The 20,152-nt window shown below is 41.5% G+C and overlaps 1 protein-coding gene across 1 annotated transcript in view; it reads left to right on the top strand.

Moving 5' to 3' along the window:
* Positions 1-1,334: 1,334 nt before the first annotated feature.
* The window catches only part of SPIRE1 (spire type actin nucleation factor 1), a 124,324-nt gene continuing 105,506 nt past the window's right edge, over positions 1,335-20,152 (top strand). Inside the window, exons 1-2 of the mRNA XM_074146358.1 lie at positions 1,335-1,457; positions 14,487-14,521. Coding sequence (XP_074002459.1) covers positions 14,516-14,521 — 6 coding nt within the window. The 5' untranslated portion in view covers positions 1,335-1,457; positions 14,487-14,515. The remainder of the gene's footprint in view (positions 1,458-14,486; positions 14,522-20,152) is intronic.

Genomic DNA, 20,152 nt, shown 5'->3' with positions numbered 1-20,152 from the left:
TTGATTTCTTCTGTAGAAGCCATTCCATATCTTTGATAGCCCAAGTCCACCTCCTTTTGTTTGACTTGTAAGAAAGATCCAACTCTTTCTGCTGGTGCTGGAGGAAAAAAAAAACCACAATCAACTAATTCTAAAGAAGCTCACGGCTGATACAGCCCGAGTGAATGTTGGCATTTGCGTGTACATTTAACAGAAGCGTGGTTGTGTGAGACTATTTTTGTCTTTTTTTTTTTCCCAGAAGTGTTAAATACTGCCTGCTGCAGCGCTTGGGTTTTAACTTGAGATTTTAATAGTTCATGATGTACTTGCTGGCCCTGCTGCGAACAGATTTAACACAAAACCAGATTTGTAAAGTATTTTATCTTCCTTTTTATACCTGGTAGATCAAAGTGTGTTCGTTTGCCTGTTACACAGCCCCCAGGACCCTGATCAGAGCTTCAGGGAGCACGATTATATGTAATATAATGTGGAAGGCTGGACTGTGGTGGATGTCACTAAATTAAATAGCTTTATTTAAATCCTAGTTGTATCTCGTTTGAGCAGTGTGTGTCACACACTTGTATGTCACTGCAGTGGGGGGGTGTCACCCTGCTTTCCCCACATGAGTTGTTTGTTCCAGGGGGTGTGGGGGTGTTGTTACCCCCACTCGGCACAGAACGGGCGCCCCGAGGGCTATGAGATAAGAACCAGGCCCTTACCCGTGTCCGAGGCATCTCGAAAGGAGATTTAGGCGCTGCCCACGGCCGCGGGTGGGGGACAGGTTGCCGTGGTAGCCCCGGGAGCAGACCCCGCCTCCGCCGGCCCCCGCCATTACGGCCGTTCCGCGCCTGTGGGCGGCAGGGGGCGCTGTGGCGCCGGGCGCCGGCCGCTGGGGGCGGGCGAGGACGCCATTGCGTTGCTATGAGCTGCCTCCCCCCGCGGCAGTGGCGGGCGGCCCGGGCGCCGCCGCTCCTCCTGCCGGCCGGCCGCTGCCTGCTGCGCGGGCCGGGCTGTCCGGCGGCCTGGTGGCACTAGCGGGGCGGGGAGGATGAGCACGGCGGGAGCGGGCGGCAGCAGCAGCACAGACAGCAGCTGCGGCGGCGGCGGGGCCGGTCACTGAAGCCGAGGAGCGCCGCGGCGGAGGCAGGGCATGGCGCTGCCGGGGGAGCGCGGCGCGGAGCCCCAGCCCGGAGCCTCCCGCCCCGCCGAGGATGAGGAGGACGGCGGCGGCGGCGGGGCCGGCGGGCAGCCGGAGGCGCTGTCGCTGGAGGAGATCCTCAGGCTCTACAACCAGCCCATCAACGAGGAGCAGGCGTGGGCCGTCTGCTACCAGTGCTGCGGCTCGCTGCGGGCCCGCGCCCGCCGCGGCGAGACCCCCGTCGCCAGGCTGGGGGCGGCCGCCCACCTCCGCGTCTGGCGGGACGGCACCGTCACCCTGGAGCAGGGCGAGCCACACCGGCCGCCACCGCCCGCCGCAGGTAAGGCTGGGCCCCGCCGCCAACATCCACCGCTCCTCAGCCCCCCGGGTACGGCCCGGCCCGTCAAGGGCAGCAGCCGGGTGGCGGGTGCGGGCGGCCGCCCTTCTCCCTCAGCCTTTGTCCGTGGCGGTCGGGAGGAGCCGGTCTCCTTCCCGCCGGCGAGTTGCGGTGGGCGAGCAGTGGGCTCCTCAGCCGTGGTGTGGGGATGCGTTTGGGGGGGGGGCGGGTGGGTGTCCCTGTACCATCTCGGTTCCGTGCGTGGAAGGGCAGAAGCCGTCGCCGCGGGTGTAACCGCCTGGCTGTGGGTAGCGGGGGGGGGAGGCGGATGCGGGATTAGCGTTTTATAATTGCGTCGCCTTTCGGTGCGGAATACTGTCATCCGCACCGATGGCCCCTCGCTCCCAGTTCCTTTGGCCATATCGCTCGCCCTATAGCCCTATAGCTAGCCCTATAGCTAGCCCTATAGCGCCTTTCGGGAAATAGTTTGGCATCGAAAGGTCCCTATCAGAAATAGATCGGTTTTAGAGGTATGCTGACATAAAGTAAATAATAAAGCCCTGTGCGCCTGCCAGGGGCTTAGCACCTACCATCTGTTTCTTTAAAATACCCAGGAAACCATATTTTGCGTTGGAAATGAAAAGAAGGGCGCATGTCTGTTTCTCAGCATCTCAAAGCTTCTGCTTGCAAATATTTTTTTGTTGTTGTTGCAAGTAAAGCTTGACTTCTGAAAAGCAACTAAAGCTGGGCAGCAGGAGGGATGTGATCGGTTACCACACAGGTGATGGTATTCCCCGGTACCAACCTAGTCCACCTTCAAAGTCACTGAATTTTCCAGGAAGACAGAGGTTTTGGGATTTTAAAGTTACGTGAAGCAGAAGGCGATATTAATCCCATTTTGTGAATTTACTGGAGCCCTCAGAATTTGGAACCTGGATATTATGCCAGGTGGTACAATTTAATGAAACCTCTTAACACAGTACCTGTCCGGAAAGCCTTTTGGCAGAGATTTGCAGTAATCCAGTTTGGAGCTAGTGGTACATGCTAATATCAAAATAGACTCAGTGGAAGAAGGGACATCATTTTGTTCCACAATTGAAATGAGTCTAATGATGACTTCCATTTAAATGTGATCTGATGTGCTTTTAAAATAATTTTTTAAAATGGATTATTGTAGCATTAATAAAATGCCAGACCAACACCCATAAGTTCCAGGAAAATACTTTCTTGAGCAAGGCATCTGCATGTTACAAGAGCATTGAAGGGTTCTATATTGCATGTTGTGTGCTGCTTTTACTTACGATGTTTCAACATCATAACAGACTTTTTCCTTTCTCTTTACTACTGTGGGAAATGTATTGGTTTACTATGTATTTATTTCTTTTGTTGCTTTCTTCTTGCTGTTTGGGAGCTTATTCTATTTCTTCTTACAGTACATCTTCAATGGCCCGTAGGAAGGTGTTGGATATATCTGGGTATAAAGTTCAGGCCCCTTGCTGACATTCAGCGTATTTGGTTTATGCCAAAGCTGCATGCCGCATCTGCATTAATCTTTTAAGATATTTTAGTTAACATGTGCTAACCTGTGTATGTTGACACCGCATTTAAATCTTTGGATAGATGAGACCTTTTTTTCCTATCTCGTAGTCCTGACTATTTTTCTCTTACCGCTTTTTTTTTTTTTAACCTTATTATTGTATGTATTATGTTGTATATCAGTTAACACCACATGTGCGCTTATTTCTTGAAAATTTTAGAGTGTGTGTGTATATTTATATGTAAATAAAGATAACCAGTCTGCTAAGACTTCCCAGGAAAGCATGACGGGGGAGATAACCTGGGGAGAGTACCCCCTGCAGTCCGGGTAATAGAGAAGGGGAGGAGGGGAGACTTCTGCCAGATGTCCATTCCTAGACCATACTCGGTGATCCCATTTTTGCATGAGCCACAGGCTGGTAGGCCCCTGGGCTTGAAAGGAGGTAGTATTCCTTCTGGGATCCACTCCCTGCCCCTGGTCTTCCTCTCCCTAATTTTGAATAGACTTCTGCAATATGGGCTATTGCTCAGCATTCAAGTTTTTGCAGAGGATTTCGTTTGTGGGGGTTGCTGTCAATGACATGAAACAAAGGTGGTCCTAGTCAGCTGGCTTTTATTCTTCTTTGGTTGTGGAACCTATAGCAGGTTTTCACCGGAAATTGCCGTATGTGTGATACAGTGAATGTTGGTAGTTCACTGTACTGAATACTGAAGAGTTGACAGTAGACTCGCTTCTTTTCAGTGTCTTTTGAACTGTCCCAGTTCTTTTCCTTACTGCTCACTGCAGTGTCCTTAGGTGATGATTAATGAGCTTTCTGAGCCAGTTTCAGCTTGAGCCTCTCGAACAGGTATTTATTCTTAGGCTCGTGTATTCTGCTTAGTAGCAATGAGAGCTTAAGAAGAACCATTGCCCTGGCACAATGACTTGGGGAGCAGTATATCGTCGCATAGGCCCTGAAGCTGTCTGACCACATTAATTTTACTCTTGAGATACGAATTAAAGTTTTCTTAAAAAGAAGTACTGGTTATGTAGAAACCAATGGTACTTTTCCAAAGCTGTTTCTTGCGAAGCAGTTTTCTGGTCAATGTGCAATACTTGAAATTCCAAGTACAAATACCTAGAAGTTGAATAAAGTGTCCTTGAGATAGGAAACAAAGATGAGGCTCGCTGATACCAGGGTGGAAAAACAACCTTGGACTTCAATCCCCGTCCTTAACCAAGACCAGAGGCAGATTCTCAGATCTGACCAGTTTTATCTATGTGGTCTACTAATATATGGTTATCTTGTTTAAAAAAAAAAAAAAAAATCAGTAAGGTTTTGGTTAAATGGAAGTAAAAAGATTAAGAATGAACATGTCAGTTCATTTTCACGTAAGCATTGATATTACCTGAATCCCTGGCAGGAGGAGAATCAGGAAGGATTGTTTTCCTGCCTCTGTGTTTCAGACAACTTGGATTTAAATGCCTGTGTCAGGAGGTTTTTAGAGCAATAGGGTTTCTGCAGGTTAATGCTTTGAGCTGTAAAGCTATCTTGTTATAGCAATACATAAAAAATGTATAGCTGTAGGTTGGTACATAGATTTGAATAATTCACAGGAACAAGTATTGGCTGTTAGTTTCTATTTTTGTAAACAGGAGAATCCTGTGTGGGCAGATAAAGGAGTCCCCAAAGAATGGTGTCTTTGGGTAGCCAACATTCGGGCTTTGTTCAGGGTTGCGAAGAAGGATGTGATCAGTCATGCCTGTCAGCGGAGCCCGGGCTAAGTCAGGAGCAAACGCAGCCGTGTCACGGAGTTTGCTTCGGAGACGCTCACGGAGCGATGTTTTCACGGTGTGTTGCAAACCTTATCGTTTTGCCAGAACTGAAGTGAGTAAGAAATAAACGTGAATATGCAAAAAATGAAGAGCTCACTGTGGTCGTCTTAGTATGAATCATTGTAACTGTCTGACATCTAAATACCACAGAAATGTGGGTTGCTTAGAAATACCCACGATGAAATTGGAGATATGGTGTAGAATGCATTTTTCCTAATGGGTGTTTTAGCCGTCTCTTTGTTACTTGAAATTTATATGAAATGAGCCAACAGTGGCATCTAGTAAAGTGCTACATGCAATAAAAAAAAACTTCTGAGCGAGCTAAGACGTTTGGTGTAAATGTGTGGTTTGACTCCTCCAAGCTCTCTTCTTGCAGAGCAGCACTTGTAAGCGTTTTTATAAACTTGAAGCAATAATGAAATGATAGATACAGGAGTAGAAAACCCGCACAAGAGCTGGCAGTCGATCTCATGCCCGGTATTTAGCGGCAGCAGGATGCCATAGGTAGGACACAGGAGGCTGCTTCGTTGGGGTTGCGTTGTTTTTGTGAGCTGGATAAGGGGCTCTTGGTTCTCAGTGCGCCGACTGCGCCACCTCCTTCCTATGGGACAGTTTTGGGGATGAGCAGGCTTGGAAAAAGCAAACGCTTTCCTCGCATGTTTTGTTAGTGCCAGATCCCTGACATAGCAAAAGCAGCTGCTGGTTTTGGGCATTGCACTGAGCTCCTGGAGAGAAACAGCCTTGAGGATCTCGGAAAGGGGTAAGGGCAGGTAGTTGGGAAACCAAAACGTGCTGATTCCAGCTGTCAGCTGGCATGCTCCTTGGTCTTCCCTTTTCCTCTGCAGGTTGTGTCGGTGGCCCTTTTTTTTCCTTGTCCTCCTGCCCTAGAGGAGGAAGCACAGAGGGAAATTACTGCTGGTTTTGTCAGAAGCAAGTACTATGCAGATTTTTCTCCTGGAAATCTGCCAGGCATTCAGCGGGAGGGCGTAATGCATGGAGGATTCTGGCTTTAAATCAAAAAGATGACAGAAAAGTTGACTGCGCGGTGGCTTTCATGGGACTCGGAGGGCTCAGGGTGAGACACGCTGGAGAGGAATAACTTGCATGATCTTGGCAGTTTTAAAGACATTCGTGCCCTTCTTACACCCTTGTGTGCCCAGGTATTGGAAGATATCATGGAGAAATGTAGGACAAATAAATTCAAATTTAGCTTGTGTGCATCAAGACGTTCTCACCTGTCAGTCTCTTGTAGAGCACCAAGGAAAAATATGCAGGATTTTTAGAGGAAAATGAATGTACTGACGTTTTACTTCTAATTTTGTTGACCCTTTTGAAAGATAGTGCATGGGAGCAACCTTGCTAGCTGCTTAAATTTCAAAACAGATGTTGCTATGAATACTGCTGAAATAAGTAGTACCTCTAGAATTAAGACTTAATTATGGTCTGAATTCAGATTTTGTTCAAGCGTATTCAGAAACATCCGTATTTAAAAATAGTAAGGCTTGATGTATTAAGCCTCACCTTTTCCTGCAGTTTTTAGATAGATATCTATGCACCTCTATATAGATACGTTAATGTTGGAAGTCAAGGCAGGGAGAAAATGGCGCTAGACAGCAGAGGGGAGCCTCGGTGAGTTGATGCTTTATCTCTGCTTGCTTGCTCTGCTTATCAGTGGAAGAGAGAAAGCTTAGGCCTTATTCATGCCAGGCTTTCTGCCATCACTGTGGTTCCCAGTATGGAAGGGTGAACTGGAAGGCTTCCAGTCGTGGCTTATGCTGGTGCATCCTGTGCACCAGGGGTTACATACATGGGCTCTCTGTGAACGTAGGCGGATGGTGAGGGACCCTGTTGTAGGCAGCTCTGGTGGGGGAAGACAACATAAGCAAAGAAAAAAGATCCCAACATAAGAAAAGAAGGTCTTTGGCTTAAAAAATAGCATATTCCCAATGCCTGCACAAAAGAAGTGGAATGAAGTTGCCAACAGTGAGAGGTGACCTTGGTTACTGACATTTGTATGCAGAAATGTTGAAAATGGTAAGTAGGCAGTGAAGGCATAAGGACTAATTTGATGTTGCCTGAAATCTGCATTTTTTCCTAAGGAAAACTTAAGAGCAAAGATCTTTGAGGAGTCGTGCGCTTGTGATGTTCATAATGACTTAAAGATAACACATTTGTAAATTAATGGAGGTTTTCTAGACTAGTGCAATAGAAACGTTGCTGTGGAAAGGCAGGTGGATTTGTAGTTGTCATTGTTAACAGTGAAGGGTAGAGTGAAAAATGAGACATCTGCCACGATGTTGCAGAGAATTAATATGATGGGGGGCACTGGGCAAAGAACAAATATTTTTTTTTTTTTTTTTAAAAAAAAAAAAGTAATGAGTAATGGAGTCCAACTTCCGGGGCTGGCTGGAGGTGACAGTTTACCCCACAGTACCCAGTGAGAGGTGACAGGTAGGACTGGGGTAGCATGAGAAGGGCTTTGAAAATGAAGACGGTAGCTGTGTATGATGTGACAGAGAGAGCGTGCCTTTAACAGGAGAATGCAGAGAGCAAGATGTGACCAGGGCAACAGGCAGTGAAAATGACCCATATGACAGCAGCGTTGTGAATGAGTCTGACCCGAGCGTGACTGCATTTGCCAAGTGTGGAGTAGGTGTGTTGCAGGTGACAAGAGGATTAAAGGTGCCTAACGTCCTAGATCCATGTTGGCAGTGAATGTATCTTTATAAAAGTGGGGAAGCTTTTTCATAATGTCTGTTGAAAGAAAACTGGAGAGCGTTCACTCTTTGTTTCTGAATTAACTTACGACATTACAGCACTGGATCCAGTAAGGAGACAAAACAAATATTGCTCCATTCCTGATAAAACCTTAAGCTAGCTTGCATGACACATGCAACTATGAGTGTGTTATTGAATTTTATTGTTGTACGCTTTAAGAGGAACAAAAGATGAGTCAGTTTGTACAGTGTAAATACAAGACTGCAAAGACATAGCTGAGGTAGAGAGGAATTAAGAGAACTACTTTTTCTTCTGCTTGAGAGAGTTTATTAACAGATGGCAAAAGTTCTTAAGAAGTCCAGTAGTGCTGTGTTATCAATTTAAAAAGGCTGTAACCTGCTTGAAACTGGATCCATGAAACATGATGGCAGAAACTCCTGGTGACTCCAGTGGAGTCAGAATTCTGCCACAAGCACACATACTTGTTGAATGAGCAAGCAGGTGGGTAGCTCCAGGAAAAAACAGAGTATGATTAGAGTAACAGAACTTTGGGAAAAAAAAAAAAATTGAAATGTATGAACTCTTGAGTGCCTATTCACAGTTTTTTGGAAGGGTTGATATCTGGACAGGGCAGAGGAAAGTGAGTGTAGTATCTTTACTTAGGTATCTGCAGAAGAGACTGGCAGCTACAAAAAGACCTCATTGGAGATGGATATCTACCACAGTATTTATCTTATAATAACAAAAATTGATGTGATCCCTAGGTAAACTTACAGGTTTGCTATAGAAGGTGAACAGTGGAACGTGGAAAGAGTTACGTGGTGACCACAGCCAGTTTCCTTGTGCAGAGCAGAAGTGGGACAAGACAATGAGTGACCATTTAATTATGTCTTAGAAGGTAGCACTAAGGTAGTATGGATCTGTTAATTTTGAATTAAAGAATATTATTTAAAAGTAATTTTTATTGCAAAATTTAACTGGATGTTAACACCGAAGACCTCTTGGTCATTACCTTTGCTTTGTGCAATGTGCAGAGGATTGCTTATGCCCATACAAAATGAGGCCTGACTTCACTGAAGTGTTGAATGGAGAAAGATTAAGAAAAATAAAAAGATTGACACAGAGAAGAAGAGTCCTGGCTGCCTTTGGTCTAGCAACTTCTCTGAGAATTGTCTTTGTATTTTCTTACAGATTTCCTCTTTTTCCTCTCCCAAGTTGAAAGATGAAGCATAGCGTTTCTAAGTCATCAGCTGTAGGCTGATAGAGAAATATGAGCTGGATCCAAAAAGCTGTAAAAACTCACCCCATTTCACACTGTCTTCTGATTACATGGTTTAAAGGAAGGATATGTTGATCCTCAAAGCCTAAGTATTTTACTTAAAAACATAGGTGTCTCTGCTTGCTGCTCTGAGGGGTCTCCGATTGCCTCTCCTAATCCAGTCTGCTTCCTTCCACTTCCTCATGTTCTCGCTCTTCTTGACTTTCTTCCCTGCAGCTTCATGTCTCTTACTCCTGAGCTATACTTTACCTATATTTCTCTCTGTTATTTTCACTTTTTGTGTTTCTTTTTATCGTGCAAGATATCTCTGTCCTCTGTTTATCTTGTAATACCCGTCCTCTGCCAAAAGCCTGGCTCGCTTTTGCTGCATCAATATTTTCTTCTCCCTTAATTATGAATCCTGTTCTTTGCATATTCATCTCTTTTCCTTACGTTGCTTGGTTGCCTTTGCTTTCTTCATTCTCTCCCTTTCCTTTTATTGGTACTAATCTTGACTCTTGTATTGACAACCTTGTCTGACTTGGTAACTAACGCTCCAGTTCATGTGATCAGATGATTAAATGAGAGTCTGAACTTGTTTCCTTTTGTTTTTCCTTTTTTTTTTTTTTTAAAAGGAGTTCCTCTTTCTCTTAAGGGCAGGCAGGCAAAAGCCTATTATTGCAGCTACAGTGCCTCTTGAAGACATAAAAGCTAGAAAGCAAATACATATTCAACTTAACCGTTAATTTGGAGGCCTGACTAAAGACTGTTGAATTTCTGGATCTTGAGTTAGTGACTCCTATATTCTCCCTTGTTCCCTTTCCTTCGATTGGCTCATGTGTTCCTTCTTCTGCCACCTCTCCCGCTGTCCTCCAGTATGCATGTAGGCAACTGGAGTTCTGCTGTTGTGAAATTAGCAGCTTGATTTCACCCAAAACATGCAGAAATGGGCTGTGGCGTTTAAGTAGAATATTAATCTTTAACGCAAAATGAGTTTCAGGTTTGTTGCCGTTGTGTACATCAGCTACCCCCTTGCCTGAAAATCAGTGCTAATAATTTCAATTCTACAAGAAGCTGTCTTGAAGGAAATGCTTTTGGATCTGTGCAGAGGAATCTGAGACATCAGAGGAAGGCCAGGAAGATGCTCTGAGGCTCTAAGCTGCTGGACTCTTGGAGCAGCTGGTTATAGCTGAAGCAGCGCTCTGTGATTGTGGTGTCACATCACTAATGTCAACTCCATAGCTTAATTTTTCTTCAGATAGCAAAGTACAAAGTGTTTTTGCACATCCTGCATGCTTTCTTACAAATATCCTGTGTCAGTCCATTTTAATATAATGAATTATCTGTTTTCTTTTAAAATTCGGTCTTAAATGTGTGCTTCTTACTATTGGCAGCAGTACATGATATGCTTGCTCTTTGTTTTTAGATCTAGGAAGACCCTCTCTAACTGTGACCTGTTAATCCTTGGAACGCTGGGCAATTGTCCTTCGGTGAAGCACGGGCTATAGATAAATGGAGTATGATCTTTTTTTAGCAGCTTTCTGAGAGATTTTGTGAAAATAATTATTTTTCCTAGTTTAAGTAGCAGCCTGAAGGTCCTGCCTTGAGGGATGAGTCAGTGTGCCCTAATGCTTGATGAAAGTTTGGCATGACTCCTCTTCTTGAGAGTTTGAAATGAGAATAATTTTCAAATAAAAATTTTGAGGAATGAAAGATGAATGTGAAGATTTTGATTTTTTTCCTTTTTTTTGGTGGCAAATATGTCTCTTTGAAGACTGTTTTTAGACGTATGGGAAACCTCTGAGGGCTGGAGCACCTTTCCAGGCTGAGAGAGTTGGGGTTGTTCAGCCTGGAGAAGAGAAGGCTCCGGGGAGACCTTATAGCAGCCTTCCAGTACCTGAAGGGGGCCTACAGGAGAGACGGGGAGGGACTCTTTATCATCGAATGTAGTGACAGGATGAGGGGAAACGGTTGTAAACTGAAAGAGGGGAGATTTAGACTAGATATCAGGAAGAAATTCTTTACTGTGAGGGTGGTGAGGCACTGGAACAGGTTGCCCAGGGAAGTTGTGGATGCCTCATCCCTGGAAGTGTTTAAGGCCAGGCTGGATGGGGCTTTGAGCAACCTGCTCTAGTGGAGGTGTCCCTGCCCATGGCAGGGGGGTTGGAACTCGATGATCTTTAAGGTCCCTTCCAACCTAAACCATTCTATGAAGCTCCAATTTCAGTCTCTTTCCTTCTTGCAAAAACTGTTCATTTCTGGCATTTCAGCAATCTATGAGTGAAAAATCATGTAATTTTCCAAACTGTAGCTTGTTTATAAATTGAAGTTAACTTGACAGTTAAAGTTATGGTATTTACTAGTAATGAATGCATTAGTCACTATTTGAAAGCTGTCGTGGAAAAATACTGTTGCATTTTTTTGGCAGCAAGAGTAGCATTTTCAGCTGCACAGATTAGTGTCCGGTTGAATGGTTGTGAAGGCTGGATCTATGTTAAGAAGCAGCAGCTTAAATGATTTTTTAAGTCTTCGCCTGTTTACCAGATAAGCATTTAATACTGCTTGCAGACAGAGGATATTCAGTGACTTCTTACAGGGAATACAGCCTAAGTGTGACCCCTAGGCTACATTTAAGTGTTTCTGCTTTTTCAGTCCTATCAGCTGTAGAGAGAAGAAATTTCTACTCCCAGCCAGTAGAAGTAAAGTCAGAATAAATAAATTGGCTTGCCTGGGCCATACAAAAGCAAATTAATTTCGGTCTTGGTAGGTGCAAGTAACCGCGTGTTCCTTGGGTCGATATTGTTAATGCTGGTCTCTTCAGAACTGTGGGAAGTTCCCAAAGGAGTAGGCCCATAAGTCACTGCAGACAACTCGGGAAAATCTGTTAAGTGTATAGCTGGACTCAAGGTACAGAGGGGTATGGAGTGGCATGGTTAATAATCAGAATAATGCAGAATATAATATTAAAATGTTGTCAGTTAGTAGTTTGCATCTGTCTAGAATACCGTCTGCAGTGCATTTCAGCTGGTGGGAGGCTTCAGCTACTTGTTACTAGAATCATAGAGTGGTTAGAGTTGGAAGGGACATTAAAGATCATCGAGTTCCAACCCCCCTGCCATGGGCAGGGACACCTCCACTAGAGCAGGTTGCTCAAAGCCCCATCCAGCCTGGCCTTGAGCACTTCCAGGGATGGGGCATCCACAGCTTCTCTGGGCAATCTGTTCCAGTGTCTCACCACCCTCACAGTAAACACTGGAACATTATTTCCCCTTTCCTCCCCAGCACATGGAATCATGACAATACTATTGTTTTTTAAAGCCCTGGTATAAAAGTTGCCCCTGTTGTGTGTCGTTGCCCACTTCACAAATAATGGGAATAAATAATCCAACTTAAGATGTTCCCTAGATATTTTTTATAATAAAAAAAAAAAAAAAAATTATGATTTGCTTTGACAGCAGTAATAAACTTTGACAGTACCATATAGGAAACAAGGAAGGTTTCCAGAGTTTGAGTGCTTTTCCTTGAAGAACTTTCATGGAAATTTATCAAAGAAGATCTATCAAAGGGGCTGTGGGATAAACTTCTTGCTATTTCTTTCAGAAATACGATTTTTGCCTTATTTGTTTTGGTCTGGGCTGATCTATTTGTTTTGTACTCCAGGTCTTGGTTAGGACTTCTGTTAAAAGGATCTTCATAGGATCTCAGCATTGCTGTGTGGTGTAGCAATAAGTGCTTTGTGTCTCTGCTACTGAGAAGATCTAGTAGATAGTTTGACTCCTGTTCCATTAGACCATAGGAGATGCAAGTCAAGATATTTCAAATTACCAGGGATTGCAAACATTGGTGGTCGTCTGTATGCCATTGCATTATTATAGGTTTAAAATTACTACTTTTTTGAAGTAGTAATTGAAAAAAATACTTTTTCCAAAAAAGGCAGTACAGTTTTTTTCCCAATGTTGTCCACATTTCTGTGAATTAGTCTTGTACCATCTTCTGTAATGGAGGTACATAGCATTGGTCATCTGTCATTTGAGTAGCTCCTAATATTCATAAACCTGCTAATAATTGTAGGATTATTTCAAAAAAAGTTCTCGTTAAGTTTCTCCCATTTATAGTTCATAACAATCACACGAATGTTACCATTTTACACAAAAAAATGTCTGTTATGTGGACCTTGAAGCGAATCGATCAGAATCACCAGTATCGTGGTACCTGCTACAAAAGCTGCCTTTTTAAGTCACTCTTCTGTTCTTCATTTTGAAGTCAGAGCCCAGTGCGAAGCGTGCCGCTGGCGTTGGCAACAGTTCACAATGAGGGTGACCAGCTTTCGCTCAGTTGGGTGAATGTTCCCTGTTCATTCAAGATGTGTTTAACCTTTAGCTTCAAAGGGAAGGTGACCGGTCCAATATGAAAAATTAATCTTTTTCTTTGTGGGTGACTCTTCCCTAGTGCTGACGGTTCGGCATGCTGTTCAGATTTCACGTATGAAGTCAGCGTGATCACTCCTCTGAGCAAATATTATCCTAACCAGTTGATTGAGCTTCCTTGGGCTTGCCGGGCAATCTGATAAAACAGCCCTTCTAGTTATGGCTACAAATTGCAGGCTCGTCCTAGCCATTGCAGTAAATCCCTCGGCCAGACTGGGTGGTGTCCAGCAGCCATCGCCTGTAGCGTGTGCTCTCGGTGGACGCACAGCACAGTCATGCCAACACACACCCTTTGAGTTTTTGTGTACGTGGGGACTCAGAATCGTGTCATGCATTTCCTAGAGTGAGAGCCACCAGGCCCAAAGTTGCAAATTTTAAACTAGCAGTGTGGGTGCAATGCAGCCCAAAAGAGCAAAATTCAATATCTGTGTGTTTTGAAATGAAAGTTTCAGGGAGCTCCCCTTTGCAATGGATATATTTCTGTGGAATACTTCATTGAATGTCGTTTTTCCAACAGAAAATCATCTTGTCAGAATTACTTCACCCTACTTTGATATGAATTAATATGAAATTATAAACCTGCTGCTTGTAGCAAAATGATACCTTCCTAATACGCTGTGAAATTTCAGTCTTATTTTTCGTAAGCTGTCAAGCCACTTACACTTTTATACCAAACTGTTTTGTCTTTGAGAAAATTGATGTTTCAGTTTGATGAAACAATTCAGAAACCTAATTTCTCTGTACTATATAAATTCCAAAGTGATGTTTGTGAACTCAGAGGAAATGCAAAAATCGACAAGAGGGACTTACAAAAATATTACAGTACTGTTTCAACTTTAATTTGCTTGAACTTCATGTTGTTGTGGAACTCTTTGATATCCCAGAAGTATCAGATGAAACAGTGGCTTTTCCCTGGTTTATGAATTAATGTTGTTTTTTCTCTTGAAATAATTATTTGCTGCTGCTTAATTGAAGCCAACATGTTTTCATGTTCCTTCCATGGCCAAGTGTCAGTCCTACAATTTAAATAATGAAGCTAGGCATTAAAGACACATCTTTTTAAAAGGGTGTATTATGAAGGATCCAAATAAAGAGGGCAGGGCCACGGCCTTCTTGTTAATTCTGTGATGCATATATAATAGAAATATTATTGAAATGTATGATTAAAGCAAAGAATAATTGACAATTACTAAAAAAAAAAGTTTCTCAAGTTTTTAGTTTTTTATTTGTTCATTGTCTTTTACTTAACCTGAAATTTTATTTTTTTTTCATTACAGATAAATCAGGCCGTTTACACTGCACAGAAATGGAGGTAAGAGAAGTATTTTGTGTTCTCTGCTAGTCCTGATTTACCTCAGCTTTTTATCATTAACTTATAGTGTAAATGTGGTACATTTATAGTGTGGAGTTAGTTGTACCATGGGATGTGCATTGTATTTATGACTTCTGTTAACAGCTGCATAAACATGTCTTAACATGGGATATTTAGTCTCACATTCAGGAACAGAGGAAAGAAAGGTTAGAGATATGTTATGCAGCCAATATAATCTCACTTGATACTAATTTCTTTAAAATATATATTTTTAGCAGAATATTTTATTTTAGGTAATTTCTCTTGGATAAATTATCTAAATTCTTTAGGAAGGACTAGTAGGTCATGGAATAAATTCATTCTGTTTATAGAATGGCTTGGTGATTTTTGACAATCCAAGAATTTGGATGGAAGCAGAGAAGAGAAATCATCTCAGGGTTGCTTGTCCATGGAAAGACATCTTGATTTCAGATACTTTAAATACTTCCTTTAATTTATCACTTTGGCTATTTTTTTGGGCCCAAGAAATATTGTTGTATGTCTTGCTGGGGTAGCAAGAGAAACACAAATTGCCCATCATTTGACTCTGTATCTTTGATACTAAGCTGTGACTAGTGTTGTAAGAATGTGTTCAAACTATCATTTTGCCAGATTCAGAGATTTAATCCAAGACTGAAAGGAAAACTGAGTAGAATGCCTTGTTGAACAAGATGTGGACTCATAGTATAATTTTTATTATTATACAGTGTAAATAATATAGTCTACTCCTTAAATAAACTTTTCTAGCAATAAATATAATTTCTGTGTCCTTTGCAGGGCAGTCTTTTCTCACTGCCTTTGAACTTTCTTTGAAATGTAAAACCGAGTTTTTACTTCAACTGTTCCATCAGTACCTCAGGCTGAGCCTGGAGATGGGGCAAGTGCATGCATCTTAATTGGCGGGTTGTCTGTTTTCTTATCAATAATAGATACGAAGGTGACAAACAGCTGTTACTGAATGGTTTATACGTATACGCTGTTCATGAAAATGGCTGATTTAAAGGCAAAATGAAAGGCCAGCTAATTCAACTACAAATGGTAAAATGCTAAGGGCATCTAGATTTTTTTGCAAGTATTAATAACAATAAAAAAAAGGAAATGTTCTTTCTGCAGGATACAGTGTAAGGAATAATTCTTAACTGATGTAAGCACAGAAATTGGACGTAGGCGCTTTTTGTTTCTTTGTGTGTTCAGTTTAAGCAAATACATCCTGGTTTTGTTTCAGCATTTGTAACATCTCAGTTCATAAATCTAGTACCTTATTTATAAACAATGTGGTGTCATTTGCTTTGCATATTAAATAGAGTTTACAATTTTGCTTTGCATTTTTTAACAGAAGGTAATGAAAGGCCCTAACACTAAAAATACAGATAATAATAATCCCCTGTTAAAACATTTTTAACAAAACATAAAATACTTCATTTTGGGTAAGTAAAAGTGCTTTTGTTTCAAATGATAATGTCTCGTGAGAGTCAGTTGGGTATGTTATACTTCATCTTCCATGGGAAAAGAGTTTTTTAATTTTGGTCTTTTACAAATATTTTTGTTGATAGTTGGAAAGAAAAGCTGATTAGACTTTCCCATGAGACAGAGGCTTCATTTTAAATTGTTTCTAATAAACAGCACTGTGACCATCAGCATATTCACTCTTCTGTGTATCTTTGTCATTTTGAAGGAGGCTGTGAAGGAGTCAGTGGCTTTTTCCTCCTCCAAAATTCCTTTGGGGCTGCAGCTTTAGACTGGGAGTTGATGATGTTTGTGTTTTTCAGAACTAGGAATTCAGCAGAGCCAGCCCATCTCACTACTTTGATTCCCGTGAAAGAGCGTGGCCTGATTGAATGTATTAGAATATGTGGGAAACTTCTTAAAATCGTAACTAATAACAATAACAACATTTTTGCAGAACATGTAAACTATCCTGAATTGATACACCATTTATTTCAAGCTACCACTACGAGTGGTGTGTGCAAGTTCAGGTTCCAGATGCCATAGGCATAGTGGGAAGATGGGTATAAGGAATACGGTGGCCTTATTTAATCTGCATCTGCCTATGACTCTGTTACGTACATAATGACAGCGTTCCTTAGTCGTCTTAACTGAGGTGGTGGAGATTATATAAAATATGCCAGCCTCATTTGTAAACATTTAGTACTCATATAGAAAGTATTCTGTGAATGCTGAGTGATTCATATGTAGGAGGGTTTAATTAGCATCTATTTGAAGAGACCCACCTAACTGAGCACAGGCCTGTTGTGTATGATTAATGTAGTTAACCAGTATGTATGCTAATACAAAGATATACGCGACCTCTCATGTAATGTTTAATCAGAAACGAATTGAATAGCGCATCCCAAACAATGGTGAATAAATTGTTCAACGCCATTCAGCTCATGTCAAATCACAAAAGGAATCAATTGTAGAAATGTTTTAGGGAGACTCTGTGCTCTGGATGCAAATTCTATTCATGAACTATCAGTTATATGTATCTCTAATTACTGAAAATCTTAATGTACAGTGAGAATTATAGTACGTGTCTATAGAGCTAAAATTGGTGGGTTTATTTTCCCCTTTCATTGGGAAATTGAAATATTGACTATATTTCAGATAATAATTTAAGGAAATAACTAGGTTATAAGAATACTGTGTTTGTTTTGGTACAAATAAGAATATACTTGTTAGACACAAAGAAAATCAACCACCTGTCTCATGCTGATGAAAATGAGAGCGTGTATTTAATAGCACAGAATGTTAGGATTTCAAAAGAGGTATCATAATTTTGCATTAAAATAATGCCACACCTGTATTAAAGGGTGTTACCTACTCAAAATCAAGCAGTGTAAAATGGGTGTATTTAGCATATACTAATATCTAGGACTCATTTTTTATCCCTGTTGAGTGTAAACAAGAGTAACATTCTGATTAAGGAATAATTGCTCCAGCGAACAATCAACATGCACAGTGATAATCACATAGTTCTACTTCCTGAGCATTAACCTTACAATGACAAAGGAGAGAAAATATCACTGCAAGGAGGACAGGCAAAAATGTTTTTGAGAATAATTTCTCCTGTAAAATGTGGCTGAGTTTGTCTCTCATCAAAATAAGTTTTGATTATGCTTTGAAAAAACAAAATTCTGTGTGAATGCTTGGTTACAAATCTGGTAATTCCATGAAAATCTTTGATTTCTTCTGCTGTTAAGAGGAGAATTAGGAGGGACTCAGGATTGCCTTTTAGAAATCAAAGCAGAATCATGCATCTTTTCTTGTGAGGATTAAGTCATGCTTGAGCATTATGTGTCAGTTCTGGTAAGTGAAGCGCTCATCCCTTGCTGATGGAATTATCTCACAGAGAAGCTGCACGTCCCAACCTTTGAGGGACCTGTTATTTTAGATACCTGAAAGCCCATTATGCTTGTTCATTGATGTGGTGGTTCTGTGGCAGTTAAGTCTGACCTCCTGATTTTCCTGAATTGCTTCATAGTCACAAAGAAACAGCTTAACAGACACTTGATTAAATAGCAAACACAAACAAAAAAGTAGAAATTAGGTTTTGATCTTTTGTGTTTTCTAATGAGCTGCTTTTTCAAGGGGAGCTTTGTTTTTTGTAATTTGTATAAGCTTTTACAGCACATCAGGAGGAGGTTGATCTTCGAGGAAAACGGATTTCTGTTGTTTACTTGCTATCAGTTTGGCACATTGCCCTTTTCATTCAGGAATTTCATTACGCATACACAGTGAATATTGGACTGGAGAACTAATAATGTATTTGACTAAGCTGATTTAGTGATAGTGAAATCCTGCCATCTGTCCGGAGCCTCTTAGAGAAATCAACTGTTCCTTGTAAAGGCTTTGTAATTTTGCACTGTAGTATGGTGTGCCTTTAATAATCTACACGCTCTAAAGTAACACAGGATTTATGACAAAATCTTTGTTCCAGAGATGCCACGGGTAAACCTTTCAATCAGCTGGGGAAGAGTCCAGAGGCAGACTTCAGCCTTGGTCTTCTGACCGTTTCAGATAATGGTTGGTGGAAAAGTAGGTCTTGCAGTAACTTTGATGCCTCCGGGCAACGTTTTGGCTATGAAAAGCACAAAGAACAGAGCATGGAGCGTTGTTAGGTGGTGTTGGTGGTGTTTTTTATGTTGTTTTGGTTTTTTTTTAAATCTCAAAGCACAAACATATTCCCCATATAGTTACCCTCTGGTAACTACAGAATTACCCAGCTTTTTCATGAGATTAAATGTGAAGGTTTGCAAATACAGATTATATGACTCTGAAAGGGATCTCAGAATGTGGGGAGAATAAGGTAGTTTTTACAGGTCCTTAGTTTTTGCAGAACCCTTTCTATATAATTCTACCATATTGTGCTTGGTAAGATACCTATTGTATCAATGACATGCTGTCATATCGATGGTAGCTATCATGTGTACTGATTGATATGATAGCTATTGTATCAATTAACTTTAAGGTGCTATTTTTTTAGCCAACCAGTGCCAGTTGACATGTTTGTCTGCTCAGACCAAGAGAGTAATCTGATTGCTCATTCAAACTACAGGGAAAAGTTAAGCTTTAGATGTTGTTTGCACACCTACAATTTAATGGCCCTTTGTATTGTCCTTTGTTGTTGTATATGATAAAAGAAAAGTTTACAGTATCGGTATGAAATGAGAATGTGATGTTTCGTACTTATTTCTTTGCTTGTTGTTGGAAATAAATTTTAAGCTATAAAAGTTATAATTACATTTCTGGTCTGCTAAATCCCTCAAATGCTTCTGAGATCATACAGTATTGTTTTTCGATGAAGTCTGCTCGTTAAGAACTTTCTCTTAGAGATGATGCATTTTCCTCCCTTTTTTGCTAAGTACCAAATAGTTAATAGTAAAAACATAATCCAAACAAGGGATATGCTTTCTGGGGATGGATAGAAACTAGATAATAGTTCTTAGAGTGATTGCATGGAGGGAGCTGTTTGTTATTTCCTGGTGGATTTTGCCTAGGACAATTTTGAAACAGGTAAAATACATCCCTGGAGTTCAGTAAGTTCAGTTTCAGTGGTAAGTTTGACCTGACAGTCTTGGCTTTTTGATGTACGGGGGACAAAACCCAACCCAGACATTCCTTTCTTGAATACCTCCATTCAGACTTCCACGATGTAAAGAGTATGCAGAAGACTTACAGGTGTTGAGAATAAACTACATAAATGTAGATCAAATGACAGATAAAAAGCACACAAAGGCGCTGAACCTTGGAAGATTTCCTGTTGTTTGCAGCCATTCTTTCCCAGCACCACTTCAGTCCACATCGCATTTACGCTTACAGTGATCGAGTTGGAGTACCAAATAGGTTCAGTGGGAGGTTTGATTTTTGGGAAGCCAAGGGAAATCAGACTTTGGCACATAATTTTTTAGGAGAGCAAGGAGCACTCTGGTGATCTGGTTAAGTATCTGAATATAATATTGCATTCATTTTGTACTGAATTTTTCCTTCCAGATGTTCTATTTTTGATATCGTACTTATCTCACTGCAGGACATGAGTAACTTCCTCTGACTGAAGTGGGTATTAGTGGTGTTCTCTTGAGAACAAACATCAAT

The sequence above is a fragment of the Numenius arquata genome, chromosome 4 (assembly GCF_964106895.1).
Source record: "Numenius arquata chromosome 4, bNumArq3.hap1.1, whole genome shotgun sequence".
In the NCBI taxonomy this organism is placed as follows: domain Eukaryota; kingdom Metazoa; phylum Chordata; class Aves; order Charadriiformes; family Scolopacidae; genus Numenius; species Numenius arquata.
This window is presented reverse-complemented; position numbering and strand designations above follow the sequence as displayed.